This window comes from Delphinus delphis, chromosome 5, assembly GCF_949987515.2.
Source record: "Delphinus delphis chromosome 5, mDelDel1.2, whole genome shotgun sequence".
In the NCBI taxonomy this organism is placed as follows: Eukaryota; Metazoa; Chordata; class Mammalia; order Artiodactyla; family Delphinidae; genus Delphinus; species Delphinus delphis.
Window position 1 is genome coordinate 38,208,170 of NC_082687.1, and position 12,689 is coordinate 38,220,858.

The window sequence follows — 12,689 nt, forward strand, 5'->3', positions numbered from 1 at the left end:
AAATATTTTGAAATATTTCTTTGTTAATATTCTTCCCCTTTTCTGCAGCTCTGTCAATCAAATATTAACTCTTTTGGATTAACCTTATGCTGTCATATTTTTAACGTCCTTGAATTCTTCTTTATTAATTTAAAATTCTGTAATATCTCCTCATCCCTCTGAAAATATTAAAGCTTTTTCAAGTTTTCTTATGCTTCTTTCATTGTTATTTGCTTCAGATTACTGTTTTTTCTTTGTTTATATTATTTTCTTTCATATTAGAGTAGTCTCCAGATGTCTGGTGATAATTGTCTATACACTGATATTTAGGAATGAGGTATTGAAACACTAATTGGAAAGTACGTGTGCAGGGGTTAGACTTTTCCAGTGGTAAGATGATCTGGCTGGATAAAATGCAGAGATTCGTTAACCTAGGATATGTTGATATTCCAGGAAGGGATGTTTTCCAGTCTCCTGCCTGGAGCATATATACTTGCTAGTGTTTTCTTAAAGCTAAGTTGAGGAACAAGACTGATGTTTCATATTCAGTAGATTGACTTTCACTTAATCTCCAGTTTGCACCTATCAGTGTTCTTGGTTGTTCCTCTCTAAGGGTTAGACCTCCAGGTGTGTACTGCACTTGGGAGGAGCAGTCACCTTCAGTTTCTGGGCTGTTAAATAAGAATATCTACCTTGTGGGGTTGGTATGAAGATTAAGTAAGATAATGTACTTAAAGCACTTAACAAATGCTTGTCCTAGGGAACTTGTGTCTATTATTGTTACTGTTGTTATGGCATTAAAAATAAAGACATTACAAGGTGAAGCAAAGATTATAAACTATTTATGCTGAAATAATTTCATATTGAATATATGCTGAAATACATCTAGTTTATGTGTTATTCACACCAAGCCAAAGGCTAATTAGACAACAGAGAGGAGGGATAGACTCTACATATTCTATGTTTATTTGTTTGCTTATCTCTTCATTTATTCTGTTATTGTGCATTACTGATTCAGTAAATATGTGTCAAACAAATAGACATTGTGCTATACATTGGAGTTCTGAGATAAGATAGTCCAGTTTTATAAATCAGAAGTGTCATGAAGATAAACATGTATTTCTGTTGGAGAAGAGATAAACACATAAACAGATAATGGAATAACAAAGAAATGTAGTATTAGAGACACAGCAGAGTATTATGGCACCCTTGAGAAGAAAGTTATCGGAAAGTCTGTGGGGATCAGGGAAGGGGCGTCTCCCTTGAGAATGGGATGTGATTCTTGAGTCCTTAAAAGATATGCATTAGCCAGCTTGGAACTAACTGGGCTAAATTAACCAAGAAGGTAATTAGAGTAAGAAGTTAAAGCATGAATCAAGGTAAAGGCTACAAACATTTTGATGTGTGCTAGCATCTATAAGTGGTCCAAGAAGTTGACATTATGTCGAGGAAGGGTACTGTTAAGTTTAATAGGCACATCATGACAGGTTTTATATCATATTAAGTGCTAATACTTTTTCTCCGAGGTGTGCAGAGCCAATGAAGTATTCTAAGCAATAGAATAAGAAAGGAGAAGGGACCAAAGCAAGGCTGTCTCTTAGGTTTCTCATTTGGGAAACTGGGTGGATATTTTTCCTAGTAGCTGAGAAGGAGAGATATAGGGGACAGATTCAGTCTGGGGCATTGAGTCCAAACTGTTGATATTTGTGAACTTCCCAAGTGGAGGTATTCAGTAGGCAATTAGAAAGCTCAGGTGAGGGACTGTGGGGACTACTGCAGATATGTGGTAGTTGGAACCCTGGAAGGGGATAAGACATTACTCGTGCCTCCTACTGCCCCATGAGTAGTATGCTAAGGATGAACCATGGAGAATATGAATGTTTAGTGAAAGAAGGGGAACCCATAAAGGATACAGAACAGGAATGGGTCAGTAGCAGTACAAAAAGAATCAGGAGAGGCTGGTTATGGAACTCAAGAGATAAAAGTTGCAAGAAGGAAGGGAGCAGTCAACACCATCCTGTACATTAGAGAGACCCAGTAAGATGGAGACTGAAAAATGTACATGAGATTTGCCAGTTTGAAAGTTACTAGAATGGAAGCACGAGAAAGCAGTGAGTTGAGCAGTGAATGGGAGATGAGAAGAGACAGTATGGACTCCGCTTGTAGAAATATGAAAGAAGAGGGGACAAAAGAGATTGATGGAGGTGAATTTGGCAATAGGGGGTTTGTGTTTGTATATTTCTGGTGTTTTACTTTGTTTTTAAAAATGGGAGAGATCCAGGCATGCTCATGAAGAGAAGGAAAGAAACCAGCAGAGGGGGAAATTGGAAATTTTTAAGACAGTGAAATTGAGCATAGAGTCAAATTACAGGTGGGTGAGTGAGCCTTGAACAAGAGACACCGCATGCTGCAGGAGAGCATGTCTTGTTGGGTGTGAGCACAGATTTGTAGTGAAGGTAGTGGAAAGTTGAATAAGATCTTGCTTGATGACCTCAGTTTCTTATAGTTATCAACAGAAGATGTGGTCTGTTAAGAGTCTGGAGTAAGCAGGTCGAGTAGGAGACTTTAGGGAATGGTGATGGTTTGGAATATTAATGAAAGGGAATCAAGAAGGATAGTTGAAAGGGACAATAAAGGGCTTAAAGAGTTTTGAGGGCTCAGTGAAGGTTGGAGATAGTAAATTTGTACTGGATCTTATCCATGCAGGCGTGTGTGATTTTTCTCATTCAGTTACAAAGCAGCGTGTGTGTAGAAGTAGAAAAGACGGATAGATGCGTTATATTGGGACTGAGGTTTTGCTGGGCTGGTAAAGCAAGAAGGGCAGGAGTAGAGGGACAGAGCATAGTTAGAGAGACTAATTCACATATCACTCGTGGAATTGGGTGGGATACCATAGGAACAGAGCAGAGGATGTTCATTTTTTAATCTATGAGATAAAAAGGCTGAGAGTGAGGGAGGGGAGGGGATGATAGGGTAGGAATATGAGGAGAGGTAGGGAAAGGTTTAAGACAGCTGTTTTGAAATTGGGAGAGAACTGATTATGGACAAGCTATTTTTTCAAGCCCTGTTGAGGTAACAGTCATTAATTTTTATTGCAACCAGTCCTGGGAAGTTGGTTGTTTTTTATTTTAATGTTTTTGTTTTACTTCAATGTCACAATGTACTATTAGCTATTAAGTAGTTTGAGATAATTTCCTTCTCTCAGATTCATAAACACTGAAAAGGTGATGATAATGTTAAGAGTAGTTAGGACAATTGTTATTCTCAGCTATTAATATAGATTAATAACTAATATCCTGCATATGTGTCCCATGTATTTCATCAGTTAAGCTTCCACAGTCAATTCAAGTGAGTCTTAGACTAGAAGACTCAAACAAATACTTGAGGTTTTGGGGGTTTTTTTTTTTAAGAAGATTTAAGTTGCTTTAGTGATTATTCTCTATTGCTTAGACTGTCTTAGTTCTGTTGTGTTCTGTGTTGCCATGAGTCTCTATTCTTTCAAGTCAGAAGTTTTTAGTTGGCTGATTAAAAGCATATACATATGCATTGCCTAAACCTCTAATACAATGAGTGATTTAAATATCATAAAGTTTCATTCAACTTTTTTTTTCTGTTTTATTGTGCTTCGCTTTATTGCAGTTTTTACAAATTAAAGGTTTGTGGCAACCCTGCATTGTCAGATGATGGTTAGCGTTTTTTTTTAATTAATTAATTTTTTTATTGAAGTATAGTTGATTTACAATGTTGTGTTAGTTTCAGGTGTACAGCAAAGTGATTCAGTTATATATATATATTTTTATACATATATACATATATTTATTCTTTTTCAGGTTCTTTTCCTTTATCAACTTTTAACTAATGAAAAGAAAGTTATTTCTGTACTATTGTGACCAATTTAAAAAATATATAAATTATATTCATTGGCCTATCATTAACAAACTAAAATTATCCTTAGATAAGACATCACATCCATTAAATTTTGATATAGATAACCATATTTATTTAATGGTTTGACAATTTATACTTGAACGTTCTACACTAGTAAGAAATAGCTTAGATGAATGAATAGCTCAGTATGGCTCCAGACATCCTGCCACGATTGCCAAAAATGAACTGTACTGTTGATTTTTGAGACTTTGTTTGATTCATGCCAAATGGCAAATAAACCATATTACAGTTAGACATGGATATCCATCTACAGAATCGTTTTTAAAGTGTGCTCCATACTGTTATTTCAGTGTGTGATTTTGGCCTTTAAGAGACACGAGGTTGAGAAATGGCATGTGTTAAGCCCCTTTTTCTGGGCCAGGACTCATGCTGGGTTCTTCAGCTGCCTCCTGTGCTCTTCATCACAGTCCTGCAAGGGCACTGCTGGTATCCTCCTTCTCACCAGTTCTCTCAAACTGAAAGATTATGGTGAGGTCTGAGAATAGCTGGATAATATTTAATCAGCATTCTTAAAAATAATTAACCTTTAGTCCCAAGAACAAAAGCTTACAGAAAAAAAATACTTCATTTAAACGTATTAAAAAATGAATAGCATTTTAGTCATCTGAAAGTTAACTGCCATTGTTAATTACCTTGGTGTATGTTATCATACTAAATTGTGTATGTTAAAATATAATCTTTACTAACTGGACCTTCTTTTAGAGACTCCTCTTGTTTTTGAATTTGCTTCTGATTTATATTCAAGAAACATCTAAGTTGAATCCAATGTCTCTTTTTTTTTTTTTTTTTTTTTTTTTTGCGGTACGCAGGCCTCTCACTGTTGTGGCCTCTCCCGTTGCGGAGCACAGGCTCCGGACGCGCAGGCTCAGCGGCCATGGCTCACGGGCCCAACAGCTCCGCGGCATGTGTCCCCTGCATCGGCAGGCGGACTCTCAACCACTGCGTCACCAGGGAAGCCCCCAATGTCTCTTTTTTTATCCCTCACAAGTAACCTTTACTTTTTAAATTGTTGGCTTTAGAGGAAGGATACTCAAGTTCAGAACCAAATGCGAGATAGATCAAGGGTCAGACAAATGAACTATTTACATATATGAGACTTATGTTTACAAATATACAGCTTTGTTACTTATTGCATAGTACCAATATTGGAGAATGGAGCTTAGGTCTGTGCAACAAAGGACTTCCTAGTTTCACCCTTGATATGGTTAAGCTTACTTACCCAGTCATTGGCAAAAGTGGGCAAGCCACACTCAGAGCAGATGAGAGTACATGTTCTTTTGAGGCGGGTGTACCCTAGAAGGAGAGAGAGGGACTGAGATACACCTTCTCATTTTCTTCTCCTGCAAGTTCGTGGTCCTTAGAACAAGAAGACTGTAAGTGTTAATGTAATGATTTATATTAATTGGTAAATGCAATTACATCTTCACTGTCAATTTTCAAAATCTGTTAGATATATCAAATTATTCATATACTCTGTAACTTAATTTTAGATATTACGTATATTTAGGGGGAAAAAGACACCATTTTAGAAAACTTTGTAAAAATTCCTACCTCTCTTTTACTAATATTTAATAAAATTTTACTGAATAGCTTCATTTGGTAACAAATATATATTGAGCCGCTGCTTCCTGCATGCCATTATACAACACCATTCATTTGTTCCCCCTGAGTATACCAAAAATATTTTAGTTGAGGAGCAGCCAGGAAATTTTCTGAAATTTATTTAGGTGGATATTTAAAATGACCCTTCTAAAAACAAGTTGAGCTGTGCTAATTCCCTCGCAAGGTGAACACTGTGCAAAGGTATAGTGATAGGGTTCCTGCAAAGTTTAATTCAGGCAGTATATTACTGGGTGACTAAGAGCACAGCTTGGAATCAGACCTAGTTTTGAATTCTGTCTCCACCACCTCCTGGCATCTACCTTCTCTAACCCTTAATTTCTTTTTCTGAAAAATGGGAGTAATGTGTAGGATTTCATGAGATTCGAATGACATTATGTCAAGTATTTGAATAGTGCTAGGCACACTGTAAAGCCTCATTATATGATAATTGTTGTTATTTTTATTAAGTTTGCTAAAAGGCTTTTTGTTCCTCAGCACTGTTTTTTTCATCTGGGTAATGAATGTCACATGTCTATTATAGAATCATCCCTCTGAGTTGAGTGTATTACCGACCAGTTCTCTTGCTCAACTCTCCCCTTTAACAGATGAGGGAACTAAGAACCAGAAAATTTTGACCAGAGTCCCTGTGGGTGGGAAGGTGAATCCCAGCTCTGTGCTCCATCCTCTGTGGTGCACATTTACATGCATGATTGAAGCACTATTTCCCACTATTTGTGGAAGGTGGTAAATACATACCTAATATTTTTAGATTTAATTGTTGAAGTCAGTCACCAAAAAATCTCTTTTCTTTACTGCCTTACACATTCAGTATTATCTAAAATGCCAGATACATGTTTTAGTCCCTGTACTTCTCCAGCCTTTTCTTGCTGCATTTCCCCTCTCATTGGAAACACTCCAGCTTCACCCACGCCTTTTGATCTCTCAAGCTCCCAATCTCTTGCCCACGGTCTTAGCACAGTTCTTCTCACTGCCCGGAACCCTCGTTCCTTGGCTGTTTGAATTGTGACCTTTTTTCATTATTCAGTATCATCCTTCTGGGTCAGTGTCATCTCAGAGAGCGTTTCTGATAACCTTTTCTCACTCCAGGCATTCCCTTTCAGTTACCCTGTTTACTTCCTTTATAATGCATCACTATCCAACATAATTTTTATTTTTAAAATAGCTTAACTTTTGTCTCCTGTGCTAAAATGTACATTCCGTGAAAACTGGAATTATATTTGCTTTATTTGCCTTTGTATTCACAGTTCTTTATTTACTTTTGTATTCAAGGTTCCAAATATTGCCTGGCATATATAGTAGACCAGTAAATATTTATGAGTGAATAAATGAAAGAGTGAATCAATCAGTAGTGTTGGATCACTAGATTAAAGATTGTTTACGTTAAAGAAGCAGTAGTTCATTTCAGATTAGCAAGTAGGACATGGTCCTTTTTCTGTAACATTTGGCTTGGTCAATTCAAACAACACAGCTTTTGAAAAAAATTTCCTTATGAAAATAAAGCTGTAAATATCAGGATTTGTATGAAAAGTTAGTTGCATTTTTAACAGTGTATTATCCACCCAGCGTGAAGACTGCTTGAATAACCATATGTTTATGCTAAGAAAAGAGCTATTTATTTTATGAAGTTGTCTTACTCTTAGGATAACATAGTGCTTAATAATTCTTAGGAGCAAAATATACATCAGTATATTCTGAATAATAGGAATACTTATCTACTTTAAATCAGTTTGTCAAAAGGCTTAATAATTGCCTGAGCAAAATATACAATTGCTTTGTAAACACCTTCATTAGGCAGTTACATACTCATCTCTGGGTGGAAGTAGAATGGCTATTCAAGCATGTGTCCTTCCTCACTAGAAACCAAATGGTGTAGATATTTTATTTGATAAAGATAGTTGATGGTTTATTTTAAAAGATGCACTTTGAGTTGCAATATGTTATTTTTATATGGACCAAAAAATTAAAAAAGGAGGAAAGAAAGGAATGAATAAACTTTGTCATAATCAACTGTGAACTTCAAGCGAGGTTGATTTTAGTAACCAAATTGCTTTGGTTTGATATTAATGTAGTCTTACAGGGCTGTGCTTACTGGGCATACTTTTTAAGTCTGTGAGATAAATTTGGTCAATAAATTGGCCATTCTTTTTATTTTTCTAAGACACAAATTATTTAATAAAAACTTCAAGAGAGAGTGACGGGTAAAATCTCTCCTCCTTGAAAGTATGCTCAAATTTAAAATTGAGGCTTCTCAATTTCTAATCTATCTCCAATTTGTTTATTAAAGACTATGGGTATTTAGCAGGCGACATAGGTTAACTGTAAGCACATAACATTTATCAAAATCTCAGCAGAAAAACAATTTATTGAGGAGTTCCTGAAAAGAACAGTTTGTTTGTTCTTTGAGATAATTTAAAATTGTGTGTCAAGTTAAAGAACAGACTACCTGGCTAAAAGTATAACCTGTAGAACTGATTTATCATTTGTTTGATACTTTCAGCTCAATTTGAGGGTGATTGTAAGAAACATGTTGTCTATTGTAAGAATGTAAGAAACATTCCTATTACAAGGATATTATAAGTTGTATCCTTTTAATAGGATCCTTGGAAGAAAATCTTTACATTATGGTATGAAGAATAGAGGTACTTCGTTAAATATATGTTTTCCTTACCTAAGGACATTGAGAACCATGTAGTTCATGAGGTTTTCTCTCCTGTATGTTTGAGCCAAAATTCATGACTAAATATGGCAAATATAGACTTTTTTTCCCCAGTCTACCTCCCTAGCCTTGGTTTTATTATTTGATTGGTTTTGTTCTTACTTTTTGTTTATATTCTCATATTATAATTTGTGTCCTTGCATGCTACCTAAACATTTTCTAGAATTTGGTTGTGGGGGCAGGCAGCATACAAACAGCCATATTCAGGGAACATCCCTGTAAAAGGCAGGGTGCTAGCTTGGCAAGGAACACAATGACGGGTAAGATACGTTTCCTCCCTTTGCAGTGACATTTGAACAGATAACAAGAATATAAAATATTGTTTAGTTAATATTACAGTAGAGGGCCATCATAATAGTTTTAGGAGACACAGAATTCTCTTTTAGCTATAAAGAACATTTTTTTAAAAAAATATTTATTTGGTTGCGCTGGGTCTTAGTTGCAGCAGGTGGGCTCCTTAGTTGCGGCTCACCGGCTCCTTAGTTGTGGCAGGCAGACTTCTTAAGTGCGGCTTGCTGGCTCCTTAGTTGCCCCATGTGAACTCTTAGTTGCGGCATGTATGTGGGATCTAGTTCCCTGACCAGGGATCGAGCCCAGGCCACCTGCATTGGGAGCATGGAGTCTTATCCACTGTGCCACCAGGGATGTCCCACTATAAAAAACATTTTTAAAACAATATTCCAGGATGCATCTAGTTATATAGCTATTATAATATACTATTTCTTTTCCTATGACAGTCTGTCCAGGTTTTAGTTTTTTCATTCTCTTTGCTGAACCTATGCCAGTTTAAGAATGATTTATTCTAAAGTTCATCTAGTGTAGATTTTTGTAAAGACAAGTGTATTTCATGACCCTTTCATTCATTTTTATTCTAGTCTTTTCGTTAAGTCTTGTTTTGGGAATTATTATGGTTAGAATTCAGAAATTCTGAGGTATAAGATGAGTTTAGTAAATTCTGTATTCAGCCCAGGACTTAGCATTAGATAAGTCCCTGCTTTTACCATTATATTTTCTAAATATAAACTTTAGAAGTTTATATTTTTTATAACTTTATATTTATTTATAAATATAAAGTTTATATAAAGTTTATATTTATTTATAAACTTTAGAAGTTTATATTTATTTTCTAAATATAAACTTTAGAAAATATATTTACATTATATTTTCTAAAATTTATTAGTAAGTTTGATTTAAATTTTATAGATAACTGGTCTTTGGCTTTTAGATTTTGTTTATTTAATTATTCATTCAACAAATTATTTTACATGTATAAGAAAATGTGGTTAGATGGCATTTATTGAAAGAGATATGTTTTAAACTTATTCAGATCGAAGTAACTATGCAAGCATACTTTCTTTTATTTGATGTTCAAGTCATACCACACTTTGAAAAGCACATAATGAAAGAAAAAAGTTGACAATGCTGTATTAAAATTGTTTTTCTCATCACAGGTTTTTGGAAATGCTCCGCCAAATACAATGACAGAAAAATTTTCTGATCTTCTGCAGTTCACAACACAAGTCTCACGACTGATGGTGACAGAAATTCGAAGGAGAGCATCAAACAAATCCACAGGTATTTTTACAGAAACCAGCAAAAACTGATTTATTTGAATGGACAGTTTGGTAAAAGTGGTGTCGAAATCTAACAAAAAATTGACCTGATTTTAAGCACATGGATTTCAGTACCAGTCCCCATTCCCATTCTTACTGTCATATTCTTACTGTCAGCACCTTTTACTCTCAAGTGGAGTAGTTCTACCCAAGACTACTTTCCTTGGACCACTACCACCCCTGACCTAACCCTTTTAACAGCACTCTGTTTCCTTCTGAACAAAATCCAAATTCCTAGCATGACATTCAACACAAACTCAGGACCTGGAAATACATATATATACCCACCATTTTTGCATACCCTTTTTAATTTCTTGTTTCCTTTTTCTATATTTCAACCAAATCATGAGTTACTTATAGTCCCAGACATTTCTGTGCTCTTTTTTCTATCCTTGTGATGCTTCATTCAGGAAGGAGCATCTCCCCCCGTCTTAGTACATCTAAATCTTCTCAGCTTGGATTAAGTCACACTTCCTAGATAGAATGTTTCTTGATTTCCTTAATCAAAGGAAAAGTTTTCTCTTCTTAACTACTCAGCTTCACGAGTGGTGTTTATATATGTATCTTTATCTTTCTATTAGACCATAAACTATTTATGAGTCTTTGTATAACCTACAGTCTTTATTTACCACAGTGCTTTACACAGTAGGCCTTTTATAAATGCTGCCTGAATAACTATTCTTATTCATAATTAGGTAATTTTAAACTTCATAAAGTATCATCCCATTTAATCAAGATTAAAATAAAACTTTTTGATTTTAATTACCATTACTCATTTTCTAAATTAGCAATATGTTTGAAGGATTTTATCTTAATTTTTATCTTGTTGCTTTGGTTTTTAGTGGTTGAGTGATAGCTTTCCTACTGAAGCATTAGACCAAGAAATCAATAATTTAAGTTTTGTTTCTAGTGTCTCTTTGAAAAATCACTTATCATTTCCACCCATTGAATTACTATCTTTCCAATTGTAACGGTAATGCCTTTGTTATATAATACTTTTTTTTTTTTTTGCGGTACGTGGGCCTCTCACTGTTGTGGCCTCTCCCGTTGCGGAGCGCAGGCTCAGCGGCCATGGCTCACGGGCCCAGCCGCTCCGCGGCATGTGGGATTTTCCCGGACCCCGGCACGAACCCGTGTCCCCTGCATCAGCAGGCAGACTCTCAACCCCTGCGCCACCAGGGAAGCCCTATAATCCTATTTTTTAATTTAGTTTTTACTTTTAGTTTTAAAAGTATATAGGTGCATGGTTTTAAGGGTCAAATAGTTTATAGGTTTATTAAAAACAGTATCTCCCTTCCATCATCCTGGTTCATCCTCATTTTGCACTCCTAAGATACACTGACTTTTTACGTCTCTTAACTTTTTTTGATATTTACCTCTGTGTCTCTAACTAATGTGCTTATACTGTGTGCCCTTGATTTTTCATATTTAGATACCATCTCCAGGCTTACCACAAGAGAAGTGAGACTTTTAAGCTCACCACTATCCCACAGATTCTCACTTCTATATCCCCATATCATTCTATCATAATTTGATTAGATCAGTATTCATTATATTATTGTGACTGAAAACATTATACAAAGATGAGCCATATGATATACTCTGATTACTCTTTCTTTCTTGAAAACTTCTCCCCCTTTATCAATCAGAGTTAATAATTGCCTTTTTTTAAAAAAACTAGTTTTCTACATTTTCATTATGCATTCTTCCCCTACTCCTCTGTTTTTCTGAATTTCCTCCAATATCATTGAAGACATCAGATATTCTGTCAGTTTCATCTTCTTGCAAATAGCTCTTCCAGAACCTTCTGTTCTGCTTTAATCTGTAGTAGTTGCTCTCTAGGCCAGCTGGACAACTGTCACTTTTTCATCTTCACTCAGTTCATCCTGGGATGTTTTTCCACTTCTTTGGGATAGAGTCTCTGTTTCCAAAATCTCATGTCATCTTTTTTCTCAAATTAACTTCCTCATTTTTGGTAAAATATTTTTTCCAGCAGCCTCCTGAAAAAGGATGCAGGGCAGTTATTATTTTGGTTTTTGGATTTTGTATTTGTTTTTAGAAATCTGTGAGTGAGGGCTTCCCTGGTGGCACAGTGGTTGAGAGTCCACCTGCCGATGCAGGGGACATGGGTTCGTGCCCCGGTCCGGGAAGATCCCACATGCCGCGGAGTGGCTGGGTCTGTGAGCCATGGCCACTGAGCCTGCGCGTCTGGAGCCTGTGCTCCGCAACGGGAGAGGCCACAACAGTGAGAGGCCCGCGTATCACCAAAAAAAAAAAAAAATTAGAAATCTGTGAGTGAAAATTCCTTTGACTCTTGCTATATAAAATGAGTTCCTTCCCCTTAACCATGGAAGGTGACAAGCTTTCAGGTACGGGGCTTAGAACAAACTTTATCACATCATACAGGATGGCTTTATTGCAGAAAGGGGAACTTGTAGAACCAGGCTTCAGCAAGAGAAAAGAAGGCACAGATCCATCACCCTCGTTATCTCACAGAAGTGTGCTTGGGATATTCCCCACCCAGAGCATGAATGCAATCATAATGGTGAAGAAACACCGTTTGTGATCTAAGCTGTTTGAGTACTGAATCTGAGTTCTTATTGGATGTTTCTAGGAGTTGTTTGAGAATGCTAACTGTTTAGTTCCAGGAGACTTGGGGGCTCAGGGGAAGCTACAGGCCCTCCCACAGGGAGTGGAAGCTACGCGTGTCATAGAAAATTAAGCTTGGGTGCAGCACCTCTGGGAACATGGTCAGTGTGTCCTTCTCCAGGCAGCCTAGGTTGAACTCCCAAGGTTATTTTGGAAAATCT

General features: G+C 36.3%; 1 protein-coding gene across 6 annotated transcripts in view; it reads left to right on the plus strand.

Moving 5' to 3' along the window:
* WDFY3 (WD repeat and FYVE domain containing 3) overlaps nt 1-12,689 on the plus strand; it is a 261,777-nt gene that overhangs the window by 89,456 nt on the left and 159,632 nt on the right. For all 6 annotated transcript variants that reach the window (XM_060012227.2, XM_060012222.2, XM_060012224.2 and 3 more), the window contains one exon: nt 9,718-9,841. In XM_060012227.2, the coding sequence (XP_059868210.1) occupies nt 9,718-9,841 (124 nt within the window). The remainder of the gene's footprint in view (nt 1-9,717; nt 9,842-12,689) is intronic.